Source organism: Trichosurus vulpecula, chromosome 2, assembly GCF_011100635.1.
Source record: "Trichosurus vulpecula isolate mTriVul1 chromosome 2, mTriVul1.pri, whole genome shotgun sequence".
Lineage (NCBI taxonomy): Eukaryota > Metazoa > Chordata > Mammalia > Diprotodontia > Phalangeridae > Trichosurus > Trichosurus vulpecula.
Window position 1 is genome coordinate 198171133 of NC_050574.1, and position 13889 is coordinate 198185021.

At 37.5% G+C, this 13889-nt stretch overlaps 1 protein-coding gene across 1 annotated transcript in view; it reads right to left on the reverse strand.

Annotated features, from left to right (window-relative positions):
• Positions 1-13889, reverse strand: part of CCDC169 (coiled-coil domain containing 169) — a 91560-nt gene that overhangs the window by 23538 nt on the left and 54133 nt on the right. The window contains exon 7 of the mRNA XM_036745272.1: positions 8123-8196. Coding sequence (XP_036601167.1) covers positions 8123-8196 — 74 coding nt within the window. The remainder of the gene's footprint in view (positions 1-8122; positions 8197-13889) is intronic.

The following is a 13889-nucleotide window of genomic DNA, read 5'->3' on the forward strand; positions in this document are numbered from 1 at the left end:
CTGAAGGAACTCATGATGTTTTAGCTTGAAGAAAATATAGTGAGGATATAAACGTTTTCTACAAGTACTTGAAGGATCATCATGTGGAAGAATTGGTAGGCTCTAGGAGCAATGGGTAAAATTTATGGAAAAAAATTTAGTTCAACATGAGAAAAAACTTCATCACAATTAAAGCTATCCAAAAAATGGAATGGGCTGCCTTGAGAGGTAATAAGTAGTGCCTCATCATTGGAGGTCCTCAATAAAGATGGCTGGTCACTTGTTAGATATGTTTTAGAAGTAATTCTTGCTCATTTATAGGTTGGACTGGATGATACACTGAAATCTTGTTTAGCACTGAGATCCTAATAGAACAAAATTTGTGATGTGTACAGGAAGTGCAAGAATTTGAGCATGAAGGCAACTTTGTTTTTTCACTGCATAGTGAATAAAATAATTTATTTCATTTAAGCGTTTTAGGGAAGGAGAAAGAAAAAGACAGAGAGAGACAGAGACCAACCAAGACCACAAACACTTCAGTATGATTTTGTGGATAAAGTTAGTGGTATTGGCACATAAATTCCTTTCATCCTTCCTCATTGAACTATCCATTTATGCATTTACTCAGAAAGCAATAAAAATCAGCTTATATTGATGTGTATGATTCATGAGACCTCAATATTAGGGTAGCTGAAGGGAATATGCATACATATATATATGTGTGTGTGTGTGTGTATATATATATATATATATATATATATATAAAATATATTTATGTATATATATAAGTGAATGTGTATGTATGTATATATGTATGTGTGTGTATATATATATAGAGAGAGAGAGAGAGAGAGAGAGAGAGCGGACACGGTGAGTTGAAGATGAAGGGAAAATATCTAAAAGAAATAAAATCAAATTAAGGGATGAGAGAGGAGTATATTGAGAGAGGGAGATAGGGAGAGACAGAATGGGGTGGATTATCTCGCATAAAGGTGGCAAGAGGAAGCAGTTCTGTGGGAGGGGGGGAGAGGGCAGGTGAGCGGGGAATGAGTGAATCTTGCTCTCATCAGATTTGGCCTGAGGAGGGAATACCATACATACTCAATTGGGTATCTTACCCCACAGGAAAGAAGAGGGAAGAAGATAAAAAAAGGGGGGGATGATGGAGGGGAGGGCAGATGGGGGTGGAGGTAATCAAAAACAAACACTTGCAAAAGGGGACAGGGTCAAGGGAGAAAATTCAATAAAGGGGGATGGGTTGGGAAGGAGCAAAATATAGTTAGTCCTTCACAACATGAGTATTGTGGAAGGGTTATACATAATGATACACATGTGGCCTATGTTGAATTGCTTGACTTCTTAGGGAGGGTGGGTTGGAAGGGTAGAGGGGAGAGAATTTGGAACTCAAAGTTTTAAAAACAGATGTTCAAAAACCAAAAAAATAAAAGTTTTTGTATGCAACAAGAAAATAAGATACATGGGCAATGGGGCGTAGAAATTTATCTTGCCCTACAAGAAAGGAAGGGAAAAGGGGATGGGAGGGGAGTGGGGTGACAGAAGGGAGGGCTGACTGGGGAACAGGGCAACCAGAATATACGTCATCTTGGAGTGAGGGGGAGGGTAGAAATGGGGAGAAAATTTGTAATCCAAACTCCTGTGAAAATCAGTGCTGAAAACTAAATATGTTAAATAAATTAGAAATAAAAAAAATTTTAAAAATCAGCTTATCTTTATCTGGAAACAAAATTCATCATAAAAGAACATGCAACAAAAAAAAAGAAAAGTTTAAAGAGAACAGGGAACTCCTGAGGGTAAGTGAGGCCAGTTCACCAAGTAGTGTTGGGGAGGACAGAGGACATGGCAATAAAGGAAGAATAAAGTCAGCGGGTCTTGCTAATAATAACAGGGAAATAGCAAAATTTTGAATAGGCAGTCACTTCTCAAGTAGGACAAAGATTTAGACAAGCTTGATTATATTCAGTTTGGGAGAGCATCCCTAACTTGCAATCAGCTGACTTCTGAAGTATGTTCCTGTCCCCTTAGCCGAAGCCACCTCACCCTGCTGGTTTTAAAAGTTCCCAAGCTTCCCCTAGGCCAAACCTACTATGATCCTTAATCTCCCTTCTTCTAGCAAGGAAAAATTACCCTTCCCATCATCCCCTTAATGATAAGAGGCTTCATAATAACAGCTGGCACTTACATATTGCTTTAAAGTTTGCAAAATGCTTTATATTATCTCATTTGATCCTTTCAACTACTCTGGAAGGAAGGTAATAGAGGTATTATTATTCCATTTTTAAGATGACGAAATTAAGGTTCAGAGAGATTTAAGTGATTTGATCTTGGTAAACAAATCTTGGTAAACAAAGATAATAAATGTTAGGCAAAATTTGAACCCAAATCTCTCCTGAATTCAAATTCAACTATGTATCCATTGCAGCATATTTCCTCTCTAGTATGTATAAAATGACATTTGGTCTGTACAACTTTTTCAATTTTGCCCCTTATAAGAGGGCTCAGGCATGGCAATACTTAGTTGACTTTTCCCATTGGGAAATGTGATAACTAGAGCCTTTTTATTCTTCTTCTCTCCCCCAATTAATGAAGTGTTAAAGCTTGATCACACTGTGTTAGGTTATCATTCACCTTTTCCCACAAGGTTGCAGGGTTTTTTTCCCCTTAAGCTTATGGGTTTTTAAAAAGACATTTAGTAGTAAAGTTTTGTGGACTAGCAACCATAGTCATAAATCAGGTTGGAAATCACTGACACATATATCTTAAAATATGTCTCCCAAAGTGTTGAACTTAATAATATTGTCAATTCTTATTATTAGTCAGATACTAATAATAATAGTGTAAGTTCAGGGAGGTCAAGGATTAACTAGAACTTCCTCTCCTTAAATGTAGTGGAAAATGTGCAGGACTTGGAGATGAGAAAATTGGATTAAAATTTTGCCATCTGCAGGCAGATACTTGAATAATTTGCGACCCCTACTTTTATTAAGAACTTTTTAATCCTCTTTTCCTCCTATTATACCTAAGATTTTGTTTTCAGAGTTTAAATTTAGCATAAGTTAAACGAAGAACATTATTAAATGTCAATTTTATTAGAGGCAATTTGTTATAAGTGGGTAGAGAGCTGGCCTTGAATATAGGAGCATCTGGTTTCAAGTCCTATCTCTGGATACATGGTGGATGTGTGATCCTGAGTAAGTTATTTAAACTCTTCGTACTCTATGGGACTAAGCTGCAAGCAAGGTGTGTTGGTGGAAGAAGTTTCCTTAACTAGGAGTTCCCTATACCAATGAAATCAGAGGTGTAATACCTATGCCTAATTTCATGGAAATTAAGTCTATGTAACTTAACAGTTTGTTTCAAAGAAGATTTGTGGTTTTTTAAAAAATCAATGACATGTCAACTAAAATTACTATTTTCTCAACAATCACTGAACTATATAACAAGGAGTTTGAGGGGACAGGGCCAAGATGGCATAGAAAAGACAGGGAATCACCTGAGCCTTCCCAGATTACCCTCTAAACAACTTTAAATACCACCTCAAAATAATTTCTGGAGTGGAAGAACCCACAAAAAGATGGGTTGTAAGAATTTTCCAGCCCAAGACAACTTAGAAAAACTGCAGAAAAGATCTATTGCAACAGGGTAAGAGTGAAGCAAAGTCCAGGACATGCAGTGAACTGGCAAACAAGCAGTAGGCCTTGGGGGTGACTGAATCAACAGTGGTAGCAGCTACTTGGGGAGCTAATGACTCCATAAGACATCAAGAAGCAATAAGACAAAATCAAAAGAATGAAAAAAAATAAAAGAAAACATGGAATATCTCAGTGGAAAAACAACTGACCTGGAAAACAGATCCAGGATAAATAATTTAAGAATTATTGGACTACCTGAAAGCATAATTAAAAAAAAAAGAGCCTAGACAGCATCTTTCAAGAAATTATCCAGGAAAACTGTCCTGATATTCTAGACTGTAGCCAGAATGGCCTTTGTTTTCTTTGAATGACTCAGCTTACCTCATTGAGCCTCTGGACACTGTGGCTTGCTCTTCCGGGGCAGGAAGCCCAAAGAGCATTCCAGGAAGCAGACAACTTCCTGTGTGATGAGTCATGGGGCTGGCTGAGGGGAGGTGTTAACGGCTACGCTAGGGGGAGGGGCCAAGTCAAGAACCAATCGGCCCTGGTCGTTCAGGCGGTGCTTGATGATGTCAAAAACTCTATAAGAGGGGAGAGGACAGCTTGAAGATCCTCTTTTCCTTTTCCGGTTGGAGCCAGAGACAGTTACAGCGACAGTTACAGCGACAGTTACAGCGACAGTTACAGCGACAGTTACAGCGACAGTTACAGACACAGCCACAGCTGAAGCAGGAGCTGCCAGTAGCAGAGCTGACCTACGGGAGAAAGCTGAACAAAGACTTCAGGCCAGTGGGTAATCTTATTACCATAGAGGGGGAAACATGATTTTGCTTTACGCAATCATGCTTCTCTGTAGCCTCCTGGTTACTCTTTCAAGGCGTACTTATTGGGCCTGGAAGCTTTTGATCAATATATCAAAATGGGGTTGCTGGTTCATGGGTTGGTTACTGTGGAGCCTAAATAAATGTTTTGATTCTTCTGCCTTCTACTTTGAGAGTTTCTTATATCCGGCGGTTCCGAACGTTTCAGACATGTTTATGATCCTCTTTGAGATTATAAACTCTGCCCTCCTAATACATAGACCCAGAGGGTAAAATAGAAATTCAAAGAATCCACTGATCACCTCCTTCAAGAGATACCAAAACGAAAACTCCCAGGAGTATTATAGCCAAAACCAGACCTCCCAAGTCAAGGAGAAAATACTGCAAGCAGAGAAAAAGAAACAATTCAAATATCATGGAGTCACAGTCAGGATAACACAAGATTTAAAGGACTGGAGGGTGGGAATATGATATTCTTGAGGGCAAAGAAGCTAGAATTACAGCCAAGAACATTTACCCAGCAAAACTAAGTATAATCCTTCAGGGGGAAAAATGGATATTCAATGAGATAGAGGACTTTCAAGAATTCCTGATAAAAATACTAGAGCTGAATAGAAAATCTGACTTTCAAATACAAAACTCAAGAGAAGCATAAAAAGATTAACAGGAAAGAGAAATCATAAGGGATTCAATAAAGTTGAACTGTTTACATTCCTACATGGGAAAATGATACTTCTAACTCCTAAAAACTTTCTCATTAAGGCAGTTAGGAGTATAGATAGAGGGCACAGGTGTGAGTTGACTATGAGAGGATTATCTAAAAATAAAATTAAATTAAAGAGGGAGAAAGAGGAGTGCACTGGAAGACGAGAAAAGTGAAAGGCAGACTGGGGAAATTATCTCATATAAAAGAAATTGTTTTATAGTGGAGAGGAAATGGGGGAGGTAGAAAGGAGCATGTGGACCTTACTCATAAGAATTAGCTCAAAGAGAGAATAATATACACACTCAGTTGGGTGTATAAATTTATCTTACCATACAGGAAAGTAGGAGAGGAAGGGGATAAGAGAAAGGGGGAAGGGCTGATAGAAGGAAGGGTAGATTGGGGGAGGCAGTACTTAGAAGCAAAACAGTTCTGAGGATGTACAGGGTGAAAAGAGGGAGGAGTAGGATAAATAGGGGGAAACAGGATGTAGAAAATACAATTAGTAATCATAACTGTGGAAAAAAATTTTACAGCAAGTTTATCTTATAAAGGCCTCACTTCTCAAATATATCGAGAACTGAATCAAATTTATGAAAATGAGAGTCATTTCCCAGTTGATAAATGGCCAGGGGATGTGAACAGGACATTTTTGGACAAAGTAATAAAAGTTATCTATGAAAAGATGCTTGGAATCACCAATGACTACAGATATACAAGTTGAGACAGCTCTGAGGTGCCACCCCATACCTATCAGATTGGTGAATTATGACAGAAAAGGAGGATGGCAAATGTTGGAGGGGAAATGGGAAAAGTGAGACACTAGTGCACTGCTGGTGGATCTGTGAACTGATCTAATCATTCTGTGGAACAGTTTGGAACTATGCCCAAAAAGCTATGGAACCTTGCATACCCTTTAACCTAGCAGTGGCACTACCAGATCTGCATCCCAAAGAGATAAGAAAAAATGGGGAAGGGGACCTATGTGAATAAAAAATATTTGTAGCAGCTCTTTTGATAGTGGCAATTGGGAAATGACTGAACAACTTATGGTATATGATTGTGATGGATTACTATTGTGCTATAAGAAATGACAAACAGGATGCTCTCAGAAAAACCTCTGAAGACTTACATGAACTTAGCAAAGTGAAGGGAGCAGAAGCAGAACATTATACACAGTAACAATACTGTACATTGATCAACTGTAAATGACTTAGCTATTCCTTTTTTTAAATTTATTTTTTAGCTTTCAACTTTCATTTCCACAAGATTTTGAGTTACAAATGTTCTCCCCATCTCTACCTTTCCCCCACTCCAAGATGGCATGTATTCTGATTGCCCCTTTCCCCAGTCTGCCCTCCCTCCTATCACCCCCTTTATCCCCTTTTTCCCTTTACTTTCTTGTTCAAAAAAAAAGTTGTTTTTACATGCAACTGGAAAATAAGATGTATAGGCAATGGAGTACAGAAATCTATCTTGCCCTACAAGAAAGTAAGGGGAAAGAGAAGAATGGGGGAGAGTGGGATGACAGAAGGGAGGGCAGACTGGAGAAAGGGACAACCAGAATATATGCCATCTTAGGGTTGGGGGGAGGGTAGATATGGGGAGAAAATTTGTAATTCAAAATGTTCTGGAAATTAATGTTAAAACCAAAAATATTAAATAATAAAACTTTTTTAAAAAGAAAAAAGAATGCTTGAAAGTCCTCTATTTCACTGAAAATCATATTTTACTTTGAAGTATTATACTCAGTTTGCTGGGTAATGACTTAGCTATTCTCAGCAATACAATGATCCCAGAGAACTCTAAAGGATTTATGATGAAAAATGTTATCTATCTCCAAGGAAAGAACTGATGGAGTCTGAATGAAGATTGAAGCATACTTTTTTTTTTACTTTATTTTTGGTCTGTGTTTTCTGTCACAATATGAGTAATATAGACATATGTTTTGCATTATTGCACATGTATAACCTGTACCAAATTTCTTGCCTTCTTAATAAGGAGGGTACAGAGGGAGAGAATTTGGAACTCAACATTTTTTTAGTATACTTTTTTTATTTTTTAATTTTTATTATTAAATTTATTTTTTACTTTTAGTCTATAACACTCAGTTCCACAAGTTTTTGAGCTCCAAATTTTCTCCCCCCTCTCTCTCCTCTCACTGCCCCCAAGGAACTTAACATTTTAAAGAATAAATATTAAAAATTGTTTTTACATGTAATTGAAGAAAAATAAATATGTAGCAAAGAAAATGTTAAAACTGAATAATTATGTACTTTATGATATAGTTTTAAAATATCACCTTGAACATGATGCAGCTTTAGATTATGATGAATTAATATGATCTGAGGTTTGAATACTAAAATGCTTATGACATAACAAAAATGTATAAGTATTCTGAGTAATAGGAATCTATTTTATTCAAGTTCTCTTTTTCATATATGATAACATGTATCAAAATCTAGAAATTCAATTCTTGAAATAAAATGAATACCCATATTTGTTGGTAGCATTTGCCTGCAGAGATAATTATTAGAGACAGGTATAAGTCACCTGCCTGGAGATGACTAGGCCTTTCCATTCACCCTACTGATGTGTCCTTTGGACTCTCTGCCTCCCACCCCATGCTCATACAGTGCAATTCCTCTTCCTCCTTGGCTCTCCAGCTCACCAAGTGTTGCCCCATTTCCCTTATTCACTGTACCCTCCTGCATTGTGCTCTGAAGGTGTGCTCCCCAGACCAAGCTTTGCCATCTGTCCTGCTGCTGCAACTTCCTCTGTGTGCTGTCTCCACCTACTGAAATGTAAACTTCTCAAGGAAAAGGACTATTTCACTTTTATATTTACCTCCCTTGCACTAAGCTCAGTGCTCAAGTACACGCTTAAATATTTTTTCTTTCATATTCATTCATTGATTCATCCACAAAACTCAAACTAGATCTTGAGCTGAGATTAGAAACATTCCTTACCTTTTAAGGAGATTTTCTTTCATGTTGGTCAAAGAATCCATAGGTTGTTTCTTAGAGGCTTGTGAAATTGTTAACTGAAAGAAAATTTGAAAGTAATTTATTCTTTACTTTCATGAGTAAATGAAAAAAATGACTACACTGGCTACATAGCCAAAGTAGAGTCCTAAAGTCATTAGAAGACTATTAATTCATGAGTTATATTTGGCTTTAAATATATTGGAAAGACTTTAAACCCTTCCAATAGACAGGGGAAACTGTGGCCCTGTCCACAAGTTAGAAAATCTCATAGTAGGAAAGGACTTTAGAGATTACTTAATCCAAACCATAAACTTCCTGAGAATGTCTTCTACACATTCTTGATAAACAGTCATCCTAACTATCTTAAAGACCTTCAAGTAATGGGGAAATTCAATATATCACCAGGTAGCCCATTCCATTTTTGGACAACTCTAATTGTTGAGGGTTTTTTCCTTGTATAGACCTGAAATCTGGATTAAAACAACTTTCCATTTGGGACCAAGCATTAATAAATGTAATCTCTTCCCTGGGAAAACTCCCCAAGCATGGGAAGATAGCTATGACATGCCTCCAAAGTTGTCTTTTCTTCAGGACAACAATTCCCAATTCTTTTAATGTGTAACATCATCTTATCATTTGATTTTCCTCCTTTGTACATACTGCAGCTTGCGAATATCTTTCCAAAACAGCAGAGCATGTGATCTGACCAGGGCAAAGTAATAGCCTTACTTGTTCTAGACACTATAATTTTATTAATACAGAACCAAAATGACAAACTTTCAGAATTGGAAGGGATACCAGCCATTACCCGAATAATAGTCTCCTCTTTAATATCCCCAAGAAGTAGTCAAACAACAACCTTTGTTGTCAGACTTCTATTGGAGAGAATCCCACCACTTCCCAAGCAGCTTTTTCTACCTTTGGATAGTTCTGATGGTGAGTAATCTTTTCCTTATATAAAAACTAAATTTTTCCCCACCCGTTTTTTGCAGCTTCTGCATTTGCTGATAGTTCTGCCATCGTTGTCTTCTGTGAACTTCTGGCTTTCTCTACTGCTAGTCTTCTACCCACATTGTAGCTACCTTCCAGGGTATCTAGTTTGGTGTATATAAAGAAGGAATTTTCACCTTTCCTTTTTTCTTAATAGCCCTGGTAGAAGTACTCCATCTTTGTCCAGTAGCCTGTCATTTCTATATTTTAAACCATAGTTTGGAAATCCAAATCATATTCTCAGATTCCATCTTTTTAACCTGTTGTTCATTTTCTAAATCTGCTTTTTTTTTCTTCTAAAGCTTTTACCTATGATGAACAATAGTAATTAAAACACCACTACTTTTTTTCCTTCCTCCCCTCTTGCAAAACACTTCATCTACTATAGCAACATTTCTTCTATTTCTTTTGGCAGTATCACATGTGCTCACACAAATCCCAAGAAGTGAGTTTAAGCCAAAGTGATTATCAAGTCTTGGGAGATCCTCCCATGGCCTGGTAAGACCACAGACCTCTCTATCATTGTTATTAAACTGACAATAGATGCCTCAGAGCCCACAGTAGGGAGTTATTCCCCCTAACTATTCTAGTCTACTTCTTCTGTCCCTTCCTAGAAGTTCTCTCCTCCAACAGCACGTAAGGATTCACATTATCATTCTTTAAAAATCAGTTACTTCCTCTTTAGAGGGACCAACTGCCTCTTCTGGCAGTCTCACATTGCTTAGGTTCAGTGATTTTTCTTTTAAGTTCCTTCTGTTACATTCATTCATGCTCCTACCTCCTCACACAAATCAGGATTTTTCTCTGCCTCCTTAGAGACTTTATCTTCCTTGTTTCCACATTGGGGTCCATCTTCCTTTTATGTTTAAGGAACACTTTATTCTCTTTGCTGATCCAGACACTGAATAGGTATTACTGAAATCCCAATGTCATACTTCTAGGAAGGAGACCAATCCACACTTTAAGCTTAGATTGGCTGTGGCAGAAATATGAGCTTTACATACTTATTTGAAGATTCTCAATCTTTTCTCATTCTTGCTAGTAGCTCCCCAAGAAAACTTGATATCTTATTAGCCCTACGACCTTAGCTGCTTTTTTGAGCTACTAAGTCAGACATTTGGCTCATGATGAGTTCCAGCCCACTAAAATCCCTAGATCTTTTTCATATGTTGTTTTCACATTTCCCAAATCTATACTTGCTCCATTCTGCATTTGTTTTGCTGATTTTTATTTAAGATTTTATTTATCCCTATGGAATCTAATCTTATTAGACTTAGCCTATGATTTTAGTCTGTAGAGAGTTTTATAGATCTTAATCCTGTCATCTAACATATTAACTATCCTTTCCACATCCATATCATTCACAAATTTGTCTGATCCCTCCTCAATGTCTTCACTCACCAAATCAGCAGCCTAGGAGGTGAGAAGAAGAAGCATAACTCCTATGTTGGTGCCCTGGCACAAAATTCTAATTTTTCCATGCTAGATCTGTCTCTGATCCTCACTCTCTAACCCCTAAATGTCTGACTTGCTTAAAGAGTATGGAAAAGATCTGGACCAGTCCACATTATGGCTTAATATGGCTTCAGCCGTAACAGCAGAAAGGGCCAGAGTATCATTTGGGATGCAAAACGCTGGGGTTCTTCCAGAAGGCCAGCTAGTAACACAATCAACAGCATTGCACTGAGGTCCAATAGTATCTTGGCAAAGAAAGAAGCCAACTCTAGATTCATGCAAAGAGGAGACAGAGAATGGACCGTGCCACAACCTAAACGGAGCCATCAGGGGACTGAACCAAAACCCAAGAATTTCTCCATAGGCTGGGGCCTAGTCTTAGCTACTACATCCAGGACCAATCAAGGCCTTCCCCCTCCATCCAAGATTATGGGAAACTAAGTGAGTCTCACCAAAGCTCCAGTACAGAAACTGAAGCTGGGTATGAGTTAAAAAAATAGAAAAAGAAAATGCCAGAAAAAAAAAACACATTGAAGAAGTACTGTGAACTGAGATAAGTCCAAGAAATAGAAACCTGGAAGAAGAAAGTAAACTCCACTAGTCCAAGGAGAGCCTCAGAAAAAATAAAAATCTTGGAACCAGCTTCAGGATTTTCTGTAGTTCTCACTGATGTTCAACATTTAGGGTGAGTCAGAATCTTATTGTAGACCAGTTAGGCGATACTCCTAGGTAACTATGGCCCTCTCATCCCCCCACCTAATTTAAACTACTTAGTTTCTGATTGGTTGAGTTTATGCTTTTACTTTCCATCTCCTTTTGCATAGTCATGTTACAAATTCCTCCCTGGTATCTATTATCTTGCCTTCTTTGCTTTCACTCTAGTCACTGATCAAAGTGTTAAGATGAATCTTTCTCCCATATTTCCAAGCTTTAATCCACACTATTACTTCCAATCTCAACAGTCAACTGAAATTGCTCTCTCCAAAGTTACCAATGATAATAATAAGTGAATATCTCATTTTATCTCTTAACTACCAAATGTAATGGCTTCTTCTCAGAACTCATTCCTCTTGACCTCTCTCTAGCATCTGACACTACTTGCCACCATTTTCTCTTAGATACTCTCTCCTCCCTACATTTTCATGACACTAGTCTCTTCTGGTTCCCCTCCTATCTGTGTCTGAGCGTGCCTCCTTAGTACCCCTACACACCAGGAAAGTACCCTGAGGGAACACTGAGGTTCCTGCATGCTACTTCTGACTCTAATTCCCCTCCCATCTCACCCTAAAAGTCTGAGTTGCTTCAGAAGTATTGGAAAAGGTCTGGAAATCACTCCATAGCATCAAGATTAACTGTAGTTTTCACTAATGTTCAGGAGGCACTGAGTCAGAACCTCACCACAGATTTAGTTAGGTGCTACTCAAATGTAGTATAACTACACTTTTCCTACCCCTTTTAATCTGACTGGTTCCTAATTAGGTCAATTTATTCCTTTCATCTTCCTATCTTTTCAGGTAACCAAAATAGGAGATCCTTTCTGGTATCAGACTCACGAAGAAAGTATAAATTGGTACAGACTTAGGTTAACTTATTCTAATTCTCATGGTGGTGCCTGGTGCAAAATCTTTGATCTTCAAGCTACTGTAGTCTTTGAGTGACCAACTGAGTTGCTGGAGAACACAGACTCAGCAAGACTGAATAGTAATTGCTAAAAGTTCTATAGTATTTTAAGGTTTCAAAAGAACTTATCACAACTCTGTGTGGTGTCTACTTAGAGGTATTAATATCCCCATTTTATAAATGAGAAAACTAAGGGTCAAAAAGCTTAAGTGACCCACAATGGTCCCACAGTGACCAAGTAAGAAGAAACTCAGGTCCTTCTGACTATAGTGCATGTTCGTCACTACTGCACTATAATTTATCAGGAATTATTTGAGGGGCATCTAGGTGGAGCAGTGAGTAAAGCACCGGCCTTGGAGTCAGGAGGACCTGACTTCAAATCTGGCCTCAGACACTTGACACACGTAATTACTAGCAGCATGACCTTGGGCAAGTCACTTAACCCCAATTGCCCTGCCTTCCCCCCTCAAAAAAACCAACCAAACAAAAAATAATTATTTGAAAATGACTGCAATACAAAATATTTATAAAGTGATTTGTATAAAATTTACAAATATCCATGTAAATCGTTTGCATAATAAATTTATTTTGTTAGTGTGCTCTCTTTTTAATTCTAGAGGCCAAATTATTACATCATGACACACATGACATGCCATTTAGGAGAAATAGCAAACTTCGGGCTTGAAAAATAAGATTCAGAGTTCCTTAGTATTGGATTTCAGTTATCACATAACTCCAAGTTGGGAAGTCTCCAAAATGATCATTGGAGGAGATTAAGGGAGAGGAGGAATAAATTTTCACGAGGAAGAATCTTTTAAATCTATTTAATTTGTATCTAATACGAAATAAGTTAATTTTTTTCTTCCAATTGCACAGTTCAAAAAAAAAAAGGCCTCTCTAACCAAAGCAAGGTGCCTTTCTATTAGGCATAATGTGGTTCAACATATGAGAAATAAGTGTTTCAAAAGTTTGTGTATCTGAATTGCATATTTCTTTGCCTGGAATTTCAGGATGCTCATGATCTGGTGCCACCTTATCTTTCTAATCTTATATTTCTGCCCCCCATCCACTCTTTACTTTGGCCACACTGGAATACTCTGACCTCTTAACAAACTCAGTTTTGCACTTTAAGGTCTTGGCTCACGGTTTCCTATGCCTGAAATACCCTGTCTCCCCCAACACTATCTATGGAATCACTACCCATCTTTAAAATATAATTAAAATGCTACTTCCTCTATGAAACCTTCATTGCATTGGTAATATCTTTTCACACATCAGACCTCACTTTAGTTTCACACAATTCTCATGAATTTAGCAGGTTATCATGGATTATGGTGCATAAAAACTGTGTATGAATTATTTCTCTAGTAGGCAGTAAGTTTTAAGAGGCCTGGGACTTGTGTCCTATGCAGAATTTTGTGTTATCTCCAGCATCTAGTTCAATGTTTTATACTCATTAAAGTGTTTAACAACTATGTTACAGGCCTGTGAAAAAAATGATGTGCAAACTTTTAAAAGTCCTATAAAAATGAAAGCTATTTTTAATATAGTATCCCAAAAGTAAGTTTAAAACTGCATTAAGACCTTTGGGACACTTTATTGATTGACTGAATTGAATCTGCTGAATTATTATTTAAGTATAATATATAATTTAAGTATAAATTCAGCCACTGTCAACTGACCT